General features: G+C 43.9%; 1 protein-coding gene across 1 annotated transcript in view; it reads left to right on the top strand.

The window, feature by feature from the left end:
- RYR2 (ryanodine receptor 2) overlaps positions 1-14438 on the top strand; it is a 3458987-nt gene that overhangs the window by 1067512 nt on the left and 2377037 nt on the right. Inside the window, exon 11 of the mRNA XM_085612346.1 lies at positions 12961-13125. Coding sequence (XP_085468472.1) covers positions 12961-13125 — 165 coding nt within the window. The remainder of the gene's footprint in view (positions 1-12960; positions 13126-14438) is intronic.

The following is a 14438-nucleotide window of genomic DNA, read 5'->3' as shown; positions in this document are numbered from 1 at the left end:
TGGTTGGCCAAAGCAAAGAATACAATCAGTGATCATTTTTTTAAATGAAGTTGAGGGGTCTGTGAGTTCAGAAAGAGGTGATGGTACAATCTAGGTCATCAAGATGTAGAGTTCTTTGAAGAGGTCTTCAGCTCTCACACACGGTTGCCAGTTGTGATAGTGTTGTAATAATGCAGCTGATCTTAAATGAGGTGGGGGCAGGTAGGGGGAGCCAGTGCATGTCTGACAGTGTTTTTATTTACAAGTTTCTCAAAGCCATCAAGATAGCATCAGAGAACAGCTGCATAGGGGCATATTTATGAAATGTTCATGTAACGCAATGCAGCAAGCCACTTTGCTGCACTGTACTGCGAGAAAGGGAGAGGACAGGAATGTGTCATATTTAAGATTATACAGCGCATTTCTGCTGTCTGCCTCCACTGGTGCACAATGTGTTGCCTATGTGCACAATGGTGCAAGAGGGCCTGCATTGTAGACAGGATTGTTTTTGTGCAGGAAGAGGTCTTCCTGCACAAAAACAATCCTCAGAGGCATCATCCTCTTTCTATGTGTGCTGCAGAATGCACCACCTCTCCTCTTTCTTTGGGGCCCGATTACGATGCCGTAGTAAACGGCTTCGACCCTCGATTGGAGCCGTTCCTACGGTATCGTAATCAGCTGTTCGGATTCATTTCCGACTGGCCCATTTGGATGGAGTCAGTCGGAAAGGAATCCAAATTGGATTTCCGAACGGCTTCCGACGGGCTCAGAGAGCCTGTCTGCCATTTGGAAAGCCTCCAGTGATCCCAAGGACGGCTCTTTGCACCCAAGGGATTATAGTGTCGGATTCTGACAGCCTTTCTGTGATGGCCTTCCTCACCCAGAAAGGCTGTCGGAAGTCGACTTAGGGGGCCCCCAGCGGGGCCCCATGGGTGTACAGCCTCTGGTTAGAGGCCGAGGGGGCACCTATGGTGACCCCCTGTTGATCCCTGCCCCCCTTGGCAGGCAACTTGAGGTGCCTGCCATGGGGTGCAGGAATGAACTGCACCTCTTCTCTTTACAATGACTGGAATACATGCTCCCATTGTAAAGAATAGGAGGGCAACCGAACAGTGTTCGGTCACATCCTAATTGCTGGGTTGGGACCGCCGACAGGAGGTCGGTCAGTCCCAGTGCTGAATCGATGTCGGACGGACGAATAATGCAACACACATAGAACACATAGAAAGAGGAAACAAACAAGAAGAAATAAACATATTTCTCCTTTTTATGCCTCCACCTGGGAAGGTGTAGCATTTTGACATATTCCTAGGTCTGCCGCTCATGATAAATCTGGGAATGCACCAAAATACATGGGTGGATGCATGGGAACACCTATGCTCCACCTATGTAATGCCTCTCTGGGGCAGAGTAACGCAATGCAGTGACTTGCACCGCCTGGCGTTACTCCACATTAACCAAGGCACACAGAGCCACGCAAGCTGGCCTTGCGTGGCTTGGTAAATATCATTCTGGCAATATCATTCTGGCATTTGCGGTATCCTTGCACCCTCTTGCGTGGCGCAAGGATGACGAAAACCCACAATAAATATGTGCCATGGTGTCTAGAAAGCCCTGGAACAAGGCGTCACCAACCTCAAGATGTGAGAATAGTAAGAGTTGGATGGAAGTTTCTTGATGATGTGTGCCTAAGCAGTGAGGTCGGGTCAACAGTGAATCCAAGTGAATCAATATTGGGTGTTAGTTGTTTAAGGTGATGCAGTTGGGACTGGTTTGGACTAGCTGGCAAAAATGAGGAATAGCTGTTGTTGGTGAACAGAAATCATTTGATCTTGGTGGGGTCACATTTTGGGTAGGTCCTGGAAATCCAAGAGGAGGTAAGGTACAGAGAAAAGACAGTACTTTTGGTGCATAAGAGTCGAAGAAACTTTCAAGTAAAATAGTGTCAACATATTGGTGAATGTTGATACTGTTGTGTATGACTCCAAAGGGTACCTTGTAGACACTGAAGATGATTCATGCAGAGGCATCAGCAGTTTTGGCTTGATACAGTATACATCATACATAACTACCTCAAAATCTGGATCGATCAAATAGCTGGAGAGATTTGTCTTTAGGAAACGACCTGTTGATAACAGGTGGTAAGCAGGGCCGGACTGGCCGTCACGGGCACCGGGCATTTACCGCCAGGGTGGAGGCAGGTTTTGGCCCCCTGGGGGTCCGTTTTTGTTACCAGGGGCTGGTTCTACAGCATAGCTGCAATATTGGCTCCCTGTAACAAAAGAAGCTGCAGTGTTCAGTGTTGTACACTGCACCCCCCCATTCCCCCTCCCCCGACTCAATTGCCAGGGCTGGTTTGTGTTCCCAGTATGGCCCTGGTGGTAAGTGTCATGCACATTTATAGAACGAAGATGCTAAACTAAAAAAACTGTTTAAAACACAACTTCCATTTTTCTTGTTTTCAGTTGTAGATCTGGAGGAAAACAATTGCACAGCAATAGGAATAACCACTGAACCGCACATATTTAAACTTGTTTGGCCTTACCAACTCCTTAAAATATAACAGACATGAATTGGAATCACAACAAGTCAGGCTTTTAATTCAGCGACCACAATGTTTGGGAACTCCATAACTAGACTCATAAGAAATATCTTGGTCCCCTGCATCTATTCTTTTGCAAACTAAGCCCTGTCTGTGGGTATAAAGTATGGTGTGTTAAGTAACGCAGATTTGGATGACCAGCTATTGTAACAATCGAAAGGTTTTGAAGTACTGTTGATAAAAGATGCCTGTGACCAAGACATATTTTGAAATTGACAATTCTGCTATTACTGACTCACATTTATTCTTTCGAACTGTAACATTGCTATAGGCTGTTCAGTCCATCATCTGCCTTTCCTCCACTTCGCATGGGTATCTGGAGACGAAGATGTGGCAATGTGTGGAAAATGCACGGATCAGTCATCGGGCAGGGCATACAAACCAGCGAATCAGCCCGACTAGTTGCACTGGCACTGGCGAGGCAGGGGAACCCAACACTCCGAAAATTAGTACCCCAGTTGGGGGGAAAGGCACGATGGCAAAAGCCCCCCAAATCACTAGAGTAGCCAAAGGAGGCAAGGGCCGTGGTGGTGGAGCTAAACCTCAAGTTACTGCCGCACCGGTACGGCTTAAAGATTCTGTGGCAAACAGCACAAAGACTGGCCCTGGGGTAAGCCCCCTGCGGAAATGGGTGGCTTCCAAGGGCGATGTTAAGGCCATCATTTCAAGGCTATCTAATCCCGGCAATGCGGAAACTGCAACAACGGCAGCTGGAGTCGGAGACAAAGCTGAACGTTCAGTATCTGCATCCAATCTTGGTGTTTCACCAACTCATACCGATGGTCCTGATGGTCCTGAAGGGATATCAGGCAGATTAAACAGAGGATCTCACAGCCCCCCAGTTCTACCTTTAGCCAGGTCTCCAGGACCGGCAACAACATCTAAACCTGTGGTTCCCTCTACATCTTTGAACCAGGTTTGTAGTTCAGTACCTTCACCCTTTGCTGCATTAGAATTGGGAAACTCCACAAAGGGCCTGTAACTGGTTGATTGTGAGGAGCCGTCACTGTCCACAATTTTGCAGAGATTGGAGGCTCAAGAATACTACTTACAGGCCAAGACAGCCAGCAGAGAGATAAAACAAGCGCTGACGGATCTCACCTCCAAGGTCACACAGCTTTCCTCTGAGGTCATCAACTTACAGGAACATGTTGCAGCAGTGGAAGAGGCTAGTACGCATATCGTGAACTTAACTAAGGCACAGGAATCTCAAATGATGTTTATGCAGGCTAAGATTGAAGATCTGGACAATCGTCAGCGGCGCCAGAACCTAAGCATCTTTGGTATACCGGAAGGTAGGGAAGGCTCTGACCCCTGGGCCTATATTGTTAGCCTCTTTCAGCAAGCATTCCCAGACCTAGCGGACTGGGATATGGACACACAGGTCCAGCGTGTGCATAGATTGCCTTTGACTATTCCTCGGGGAAGCCAAGTCAGGTCAAGTTATTCCTGGCCAATATTGTTGTTTTTGGGCAATTTTCTGCTACGTCAGGACATCTAATAAAAGGCACGCCCATCTTCTCCTGTTAAGCTGAAGACTATCTCTATATTTACATGCTCTGACCTGTGCAAATCTACAATGGACAAACGTTGGAGGTTGCGTCAACTAAAGGACCCGTTTAAGGCAGTGTGTTCACAAGTGTTTCTGTAGGAGCCAGCTCGTCTTAAGATTATTAAAGATGGCCAGTCGCACTTTTTCTTCACTGAGCAGGATGCTAAACAAGCATTAGCTAAATGGCAGTCCGATTCCAGAAAATTATTGTATAAGCAAAGGTGGCATCCCTTGGGGCAACAGAGATGAGTACCTTTGTGCTCGCTCTCGGCATCTGTTTTTCTTTTTTTCTTGTTTGGCCACTTTTTCACATTCACTGGGGGAGGAAGGGGGTGGGGGTTGGTGGAGCTCTGGGGCGCGGGGGGAGGCGGCGCCTTGTTAACGCTGTCAGTTAGGGACAGCAAAGGAAGGGGGTGATTCCTTTTCGCAGATATAGGTGGTGTTTAAAAAGGGTGGGTGATAGGCAGAGAATGGTAGCCGGACGCTATTGGTCACCTGTTGGAGCGGCAGCAGGGGAGGTGGTCGGGGAGGGAGGGGGGATAAAATAGCCACACTTTAGTTAAAATATCACTGGTAGAGCAAAAGGGAGAGGATTACAGAACAAGGGGGAAGTGACCGAATCGAGTTTTCAAATACGGTTTATTGTCTGATCTTAAATATATGTGTTGGAACGTAGCAGGGCTCAATCAGGCCATAAAGCGCCAGGTAGTAATGGAGGAGCTTCGCGTATTTAAACCTCATATATTGGGCCTTACAGAGACACACTTAGCTTTCAAGGATAGATCCCAGCAAAAACAGCTTGGTTTTGATTTACTTGTTTGTACCTCACAGCCACAATTCGAGGGGTAGCCATATTAAAATCTAAGAATTGTAGAATAACAGTTTTACGTACACTGGCTGACTCTAAAGGGAGATAGGCAATTGCTCAACTGTTGATTTCTGGGTGTAAGACTATGATAGGTGTGGTTTACGGTCCTAATACTGATTTCCCCGAGGTTATCTATCACTTATGCTCTGAACTATTGGAGTGGGCTGGCGAGTTGATAGTCATGGGGGATTTTAATTGTATAATTGATAAAAAGATCAACACCACTAACACTGCAACTCGGGCTAGAATGGGCAGGACTAGGGCCGCTATCCTAGAACTTCTCCATATACATCGACTGGAGGATGCTTAAAGGAGATTATGTCCAACCATTCCAGGGTACACGTTTTATTCATCCCCGCATAAACAATATTCCCGAATCTAGAGGATTTTTATTAAAAGAACTATGTTGGAAAAAGCGTCTATAGAGGTCAGTCCTAAAATTAAATCGGACCACAATCTGGTGATGTTCACTGTGCAGGTCCAGTGGAGGGGGGACAAAGAACCATTTAGGGAATTTTCATTTCCCAGACATCTCCTTAGTAATTTAGATTTTGTGAAATTGATGCGAGGTATATTAGGAGAATACCTAGAGAATAATAGGGGCACTGCGTCCTCAGCAGTGGTATGGGATTGTTTGAAGGGCTATGTACGAGGCGCCATGTTACAGTATATCTGAATGCAGAATCGTCAGTCTGCTTGGGAGGTGGAGCAGGAAGATATGCTGTTGTCAGATTTGGAGCAGCAACACGCCAGAGCTATTGCTCTAAAAGATGTGGCGGAACAGCCAATATATCAGCGTCTTGTAGAAGTAAGAGCTAAGCTTAATCGGGTTTAATGGATAAAGTAGCTGCGTGGGTCCCTTGCTCACTTTGCCACCGGATTCAAGATAGCCTGGCTGATGAGGGTTATGAACACGAAACCGGTCCCAGGATGCTTGTTTCCAGTCCAGGGAAGACATGGATTGGCAGTTCGGGCTAGACTGTTCCCATGAGGCACAGGGTTAGACTGATTTGCATATGGCCATGTCTGAACTGGGGTGGTGGAGTGAGCTAAAGAATGATGATGGGTTAAACCCAGATAAGTTGACTGGGGGTGAGTGTTTGATTTGCTCAAACGCTCCGCCCATCATCCCCTTTGGTATCGCTTTGTTCTCCCTAAGTTGGCAGGGTATGCCCAGACGTGGGTCCCTTGCTCACTTTGCCACTGGATTCAAGATAGCCTGGCTGATGAGGGTTATGAACCCGAAACCGGTCCCAGGATGCTTGTTTCCGGTCCAGGGAAGACATGGCTTGGCAGTTCGGGCTGGACTGTTTCGATGAGGAACAGGGTCAGACTGATTTGCATATGGCCATGTCTGAACTGGGGTGGTGGAGTGAGCTAAAGAATGATGATGGATTAAACCCAGATCAGTTGACTGGGGGTGAGTGTTTGATTTGCTCAAACGCTCCGTCCATCATCCCCTTTGGTATCGCCAATTATCACAGGTATAAATCCAAGCAATATGAATATGGGGAAAGAGTTGGCCGCTTGTTAGCCACTCAGATCACCGACCAAAGGGCTAGATCTTACATTAAAACAATAAAAGGGGGAGATGGTCTGTCCTACACTCGATCAGTAGATATAGTCGAACAATTTAGACTCTTTTATGCTGATTTATATGGCAAATCAACATCCTTTAGCAAACAAACCACCCTGGATTATATACAGGAGAGTGTGTTACCTGCACTGAATCCATTGGACTATGAGTCCCTGTAAAAAGATATTGAACAAGGGGAGGTTGAGGAAGCGATCAGCACCCTACCAGCAGGCAAGGCTGTTGGTGAGGACACTATCCCGTTGGAATTCTATACATTTTTTAGAGATATTTTGGCACCTATCTTTTCTACATTATTCAACAATATTGTTCAAGGGGAAGATGCCCCTTCCTCTTGGAATATCACCAATATTATAGTATTTCCTGAAAAGGGGAAATCGGTAGAGGACATGAGCTCGTATCGTCCTATATCGTTGATCAATGCCGATGCTAACATTTTCTCTAAAATCCTTGCCTCTTGGCTGGCTCCTATTATCCTTCGGTTAGTCTCGGAACACCAGCACGGTTTTGTCCTAGGTAGAGACACGGCAGCTCTTATTAATACAGCTATTGCTGCATTTGACGTCTCTGGTCAATTAGATCAACATATAGGGATGTTGATGCTGGACACCGAGAAGGCCTTTGACCGAGTTGCTTGGGGTGCACTATGGCCGACTATGTCATCATTTGGCCTCGGACAAATGAACAGCCTATCTTCAGCCCATTTCGCTGTTCGAAGGGGTACGCAGCAGGATTGTGCGCTATCCCCATTATTGTTTGCGCTCTATATTGAGCCTTCTATAAGGCATTTGTTGCAAAACATCAGGATGTCTCCAGTGTCTCTTAATGGTCTGGAACTAAAATTAACTGCGTATGTGGACGACATCTGTATTTTTTCCTCTAGTCCAGTAGAAGTCATAGTCGAAATCACACAAGAGGCACAGCGTTTTGGCTCTATTTCCGGCTACAAATTAAATCTGAATAAGACCCAGACAATTTTAAATTTTCAACCTGAAACGGATCCAACAATATTAGGGATCACAACAACAACATCATATCTGGGAGTGTGTCTTAGTAGCCGAGTAGATTATGTTGTCTCTCTGAACTATGAACCATTGCTTAAAACTGCATCAGCTCCCTCTTAGCATATACGGCAGGTGCAATATAGTGAAAATGAGTAGTCTCCCAACATTTCTGTATTTATATCGTACAATTCCTTTGGTTCTGTGGACTTTTTTTAAGCGCCTAGATAGTGCCGTAGGCAGTTTTATATGGGGTTATAGACGTGCAAGGATAGCTCTTCGGTATATCAAACTGACATATAAACAAAGGGGTTTTAAGCTTCCAGATTTTAAACTCTATTTTTGGGCCACATTTGTTGGTCGAATTCGAAGCTTACTCAGTGGGTCTGACACTGGCACTGCTTGGCTCTCAAACCAATTGGCCTGTGGACCAAACACTGGGTTCCTGCTTTACAAAACAACTGACCCTAACTACTACAAACGGGTCAGGTTTAAGATATTAGAGACATCACTAGGATATGGCAAGATATCTGTAAGGAATATCTTTGCCAGTGCTGCATCCATATACGATGTTGTGGGGCAATCCCATCTTGCCCAACGTATTTCACACTGGTAGGTGTTGGCAGCGCAAGGGTTTCTCTCAACTTGGTCAGCTTTTTGATGGACAAGGGTTTCGATCTTTTGTAGCCTTGAAAGACGAGTTTGGGCTGCTACAGAGTAAATGCAAGTAAGGGACTATTTTTTACAGGGTCAGAGGATATTAGAGATGGCAAGTCCCTCCAAAGTACTATCTGTACTCTTGCAGACTCCAGGCCGAGGAACTATCGGTATAGTTTATCAGAAACTACTAGCAGCTGCTAGCGATGACTGTATACAGGTAGCAGCGAAATTAAGTCGGATTTTTCAAACCGATATAACTAATGAGGAAATACAGGATTCACTGGATACTATAGGCACAACTGTAACATCTGTTAATTTGAAACTTCAACAACATAGGATAGTATTTATGCTGTATTATACTCCTGAGCTTATTTCCAAATGGGCTACGACTCAACTATCGGTTAAATCACTCTGTCCGAAATGCCAAGTGTATGCTGCAGATCTAAGACATGTCCAGATCGCAGGGAAGGAATTAGTTTTAGGGGTCATACGAGACATGGGCAGTTATATGAGACCATAAGTTTCAATTGTTATAGCATGTGCTCGTTTATGTATAGCTCCAGCAGGGATTCAAAATACGAGTCCAAGCATTAATGAATTTTGGGTTTTACTTAGACAAATATATGAAATGGAATTAGCATTAGCCAAAGGTAGAGGCCCTCGATCTTGGTTAAAATCTAAAAGGGTGTGGTCTAGCCTCCAATGGGACTAATAATCTATTGCTTTTTTTGGATTTTTGTATTAGTCTTTCCCTGATTATTCCTTTTTTTTAATGTGCTATTGATCTTGCTGATGTTGTCTTTTCCCGGTACGTTTGTGGTAATTATATTAAGTCTTGATTGATGCTATTTCTCCATTTCTTTTGTGCTATGTATGCTCTAATTTCTGTTATTGGGGTTTCTTTTTTTTTCACTCGCACTTTTGTTGTATAATGTATTATACTTATGGCTAAGAAAAAAAAAAAGAAAAAAAGAATCCCATCAATTTGCACAGTGGTCTAATACAATGAGCATGTTGCTTTGTGTAGGCTAGGCAAAAGAATAACACATATTCATTCTTTCACACCATTTTTCTTATCCTCAACCTGTTAGACCTTTATGCTCTGACAATGAGCAGAGATTTCTAATTCCTAAATGGCATCGCTCTATATTTAGGGGGAAAACTCTGAAGGTGTCTGGTGCAAATTTATGAGATGAATAATAAGTCTTAGACTGGTAATCAAACGCTTTGCCTTTCTTCAATGTGAGACTCAAACAGCATTTTCTGCAACCTTATAGAATGTTGGGCACACCTCTGAGCCTTCTCCTCTGTATGTACAAATGCTTTTATTGATTTGATATGTTATATGTTTCTCGATTAGATTTTTTATTGTTTGTCCAGTACCTCGAAGCTGAGTTTCAGACATTGCTGTGATTTCAAATTAAATGTACTAACTTACTAACCATCAAAAAGATCTCATAATTTCGCTGGTGCATAGTAATTTAATAGGGCCCTTTTGATACGGCTTCAGGCGCTAAATGTGCAACTTGCAAAACTGTATGAAACACTTTGAAGAAGATTAAAAAACTTCACATTTTTATTGCAGACTTTTAAAATCAGTGCTTCTTCTGTGCAGCAGCAGTCTGTGCAGGTAGGGGTGGTAGGGGGGTGGGGCGGAGCAGGGGGATGTCGACAGATGACGGCATATGAATTATTAATTTATTTAATTTTCCCTATTCTGTTGTCTGTCGACTCCCCCCCTCCCGCCCCTGCACCGCCCACCACATTTACCTGCATGGACAGCCCCTGCTGCTGTGATTGTTTACCCTTGCAGCCCAGCAGCATTAAGAGATGTTTTGAGGCATGGGCAACATGGGCTCTGACCCAGGGCCCCACCTTTCAAAGTGGCCCCTTTTGATTTGGTCAGCCCCTCATTAGTTTATCCGAATTGTCAAGCTATGATAACTACCTATACCTCTTTTGGTCATAGAATGTTTTCATCATCATAAACTTTATTCGACAATCGAGTCATCAAAGTACATCTAAAAAAAACACATCAATCATTCATAAATACATCAAATTCCATACCCAGTTAAGAAAGTATTAAATTCAGTAAGACAACTCATGAGGAATAGGTTTAGAACACAATAACTAAAAACTTCATTTTATAAATACAATAAGCACAGTTTCATCATGTCTAAAACATACCAGTAGCTAATACATAATTAATGGGTGGAAGGTGTCAATTATTCACAAGAGGGTACAGAGGGCTTTGCAATTAAGCTCTGGGCAAGGAAAGTAGTTTAAAATGAATTGACCAGGCCCAATGCAAAAATTTCGCCATAGCAATTGCAAATATGGGTTTCGGGTCTGACCTTAAAATTCTCAGAGCGTCAGGATATCTCCGAGTACTCATGAGTTTACAAATAGGTTTAATCCACGTCCGGCGTGGTACAACGTATTGGGGGCATCCAAACAAAATATGACCAACTGTCTCTTGTTGACCCGGGCACCAAGGGCATCTATCACTTTGGGTCCCATCCCATTTCCTCGTAAACTGTCTAGTTGGTGATGTACCAATCATAAATTGGAAATATAATTTACGGTCATAGGGACTTTCAATTGCGTCCCAATATACTTCGAAATCAGGTGCATTTTTAAATTCGAGAAACCGACCCGTGAGATTTACAGAAAACTTTTCCTTCTTGGATGCATAATGCACCATTTCCCAATATCTTACTTTCATAATTTTTTGAGATGGGAAACTTGCATTTTGGGGATTGTTCCACAATTCTGACATGCCCATGTTCCCTAAAAGTGCTCTGATCTCCTTCAACCACTTTATTTTGTGGAAGGGGTCATTGTTGATGATATCCATAAGGCCCCGAGCATAATGCATCAGTTCCTCCGTAGTCCATAATCTACGCCAATATAGCAATGGGCGCAGTTTTACTAAGTCTTTGACCCCTTTTTTCCCTAGATCCCATAATAAAGGAATTAAGGGGGTACTTTGGGGGACACCTGTCAACTTACGTAGAAACTAATTTTCCGCCTTAACCAACCGAGTTGTATTCTCAAAGCCCCAGAGTTCGGATCCATATAAGGCCGAACTCAATACCTTCATCCCGTAGATCTCCAAAACTGGACGCATAGGTTTTTTTTGTGAGCTTTTAAATTTCTGCAATAGACAACCACCTTGTTGCTGGTGTTTCAAAACAGCCAAATCAATATGACGATTCCAGCACATGCCCCTTTGCAAAGTTACCCCCAAATAGGTAAAGGCATCCACCTGCTCTAGAGGGCAATTATCCATAACTATATTGCCTCTAAAGGATCTATGTTCATTAAACGCCATAAACTTAGTTTTGGCCGTATTTATTTCCAGCCCATGCCGGCGACAGAAGTCCTCAAAATGCAGCACAGCCTTCTGTAGGCCACTGGGAGTCTTGGAGATGATTAAGGTGTCGTCCGCGAACATGAGAACAGGGATGCGAATACCATCCAGCGCCGGGGCGTCCGTGGGACACAGAGCGAGGTAATCCACCACCCCGTTGACAAAGAGTGAGAACAGGGTAGGCGCCATTACGCACCCCTGCCGCACTCCTCGTTCAACAGGGAAAGTTTCAGTAACCTCCCCCTGTAGCCCCCACCGCACCCGCGCAAAGGTGTTCTCATGCAAGCGGACGATCAGTGTCAGTAGATCCGGAGCCATCCCAAGATCTTTCAAGACTTGCCATAATCTAGCCCGCGGGACTAGATCAAAGGCTGCCCTCAGGTCCACGAACACTGCATATAAAGACCCCTTTCCCAGGACCACAGTTCGCCAATACAGATTTACAAATCGGAAAACTTGATCTATTGTGCTGGTTTTCTTGCAGAAACCTGCCTGTAGTGGACTCAGGATGTTGTTTTCATCAATCCAAACTTGTATCTTAAAAAGAACTAATCTGCCCATTAGTTTTTGGATAGAGTCAATCAGGCAATAGGCCTGTAATTACCTGCTACTGACTTATCCCTTTTTTTGTAGACTGGCACGATTTCAGCCCCCTTCCAGGAAGGTGGAATCGCCCCACCCTGAGTAATTGCATTAGCCAATAAAACTATGTACTTCCGCCACATTTGCTTGTCATATAAGAAAACGTCAGCGGGGATACAGTCCATCCCTGGGGCCCGTCCCTCTGTAACAGCCTCAAGAGCCATATCCACATCTTCCAAGCTAAAAATATCATCTTTAAAAAACATGTTTGGAATCATTTCTCCACACTCATACCTTCTATCACATGCATATTGTTTTCAACTATACCACATGGGACTGCCCCATGGTCCACTTCCATGCCAATCTGTGTGCTGTATTGGATCAAGGAAACTCAAGAAAAGAAGGGATGCTAAAGGGTACGGGTGCTTATTTTAAATAAGCAATTGCCTATCATTTGTATTCTTTCTTTTACTATTGCTGAACTTTTAATGTATGATCAATGGGCGTGTTTTAGCTGAAAATGGATCATAAATTCAAAGTTGTTGGGATCAGGAGACCCAAAATAGGTTTGGCCCCGGGCTCCCAAAATCATTAAGATATACCGCGCAGCATTTGAAGATATTGTCCTTGCTTTTACGTATACCAAACGGTCACGAAACTTAACAGGACGTAACTCAGGACTCTGCATGCTGTTTTTTTCTGTAATATACACAAGGACTTAACTTTCTCATTGTTTTCTTCCTCACTAGGAAAAGTTGGACATAGGGATCAGGAAAGAGGCTGAAGGAATGGGAGCTGCTGAAATTAAATATGGCGACTCTGTGTGCTACATTCAACATGTTGACACTGGGTTGTGGCTCACATACCAGTCCGTAGATGCCAAGTCTGTCAGAATGGGGGCAGTCCAGCGAAAGGTAAACAAGAAAAGATTAAAATATGCATTTTGCTGATCAACAAAAGGGAACCCATGAGCTGAGTGTGCCCCTCAAATTGGATATATGAATAATTCTGTAAAAATAAAATTACAGTCCCTTTGTTCATTTTACGTCACACAGTGTTCTACTCTTTTTAGCATATTGTGTACTCCATTTTTCTTCCTATTGAAAAAATAAATTCCATGGTTGTTGCGTGTGTAGTTGCATAGAAAGTAACTTGCACATTGTGAGTTGTGTCACTGTTCACTTGTTTATGTAATCGGATTGCCTGCACTGAAATACACTGAATGTCAAATATCATATAAAAAAAAAAATTCTCTTAATCCTTGGAACCTGTGGCAGTCAAAGTGAATTCTGTGCACAGCTTTTTTGTTTCATGAATGAAGTTAAGTCATCGGGATTAAAGTCCTCAAATCTTCAGAATTGGTTACTCGGACCCGGTTCCACATTTACCCTTCGTAGAAAGGTTCCCAAATTTTCTGGCAGTTGCAGGAGGGTTCACATAACTTTGATTACAGTACCACAAGAAATTTCCAGATCCAAATGTTGCCTACCTAGAATTACTCTAGGATGCCTGTAACTCCTCTTTCTCAAGGCCTACAACATCCTCCAGCCCCTGGAGGTGTGTAAATGAGCCTTTTTAGGGGCCCACAGGTGCATGGGTTCACCCTTATCTGTCCACGGGTCCTTAAACCAACAAAGAAGAGATTGGCACTGAAGCTGGAATTCAAAAATAACAAGTTTATTTACTCATGAGTGAGACCACATCCATACAACACCCTCAAGTGTTCCAGGAGGTAGTGGCTTGAATACACAGACCATGGGCCTTATATACTGTGTTTGTTGCGGAGTAAGCATGTAGTTACAGATAGAAGGTACAGGCCTACACAAGAAACTACCGACAAACATGGGCAAATGGAAAATCACGTAGCCAGCAAAGTGGGAGGGGAAACAGAACTGCTTACATCAGTAAGACATGATGGACAGTTACATTTTCAAACAGGTGCATTCTAGCAGCTACAGGCCTTTCTGAGCTCATACATTGCTTGAGCTTAGAATAGAAGGAGTTAACTAAAGCTGACGACTCAAGCAGAATAGATAGGCAAGCAACAGTGAAGACGGAAGAAACACATGGCTAACAAAAATGGATACCACACCAAGATGGCTTCAGCTCATGCTAACAGCAATTATTTTCAATTTCCACAGATGGCCCTTTTAGCATTAGCTGAAGACATCGCTATGCAGTAGAAGGAGCATGGGAGATATCATGGATGTCAATCATCATTAACTCA

The sequence above is a fragment of the Triturus cristatus genome, chromosome 6 (assembly GCF_964204655.1).
Source record: "Triturus cristatus chromosome 6, aTriCri1.1, whole genome shotgun sequence".
Classification (NCBI taxonomy): Eukaryota; Metazoa; Chordata; class Amphibia; order Caudata; family Salamandridae; genus Triturus; species Triturus cristatus.
Note: the sequence above shows the minus strand (reverse complement) of the source record. Positions and strands in the feature narration are given on the sequence as shown.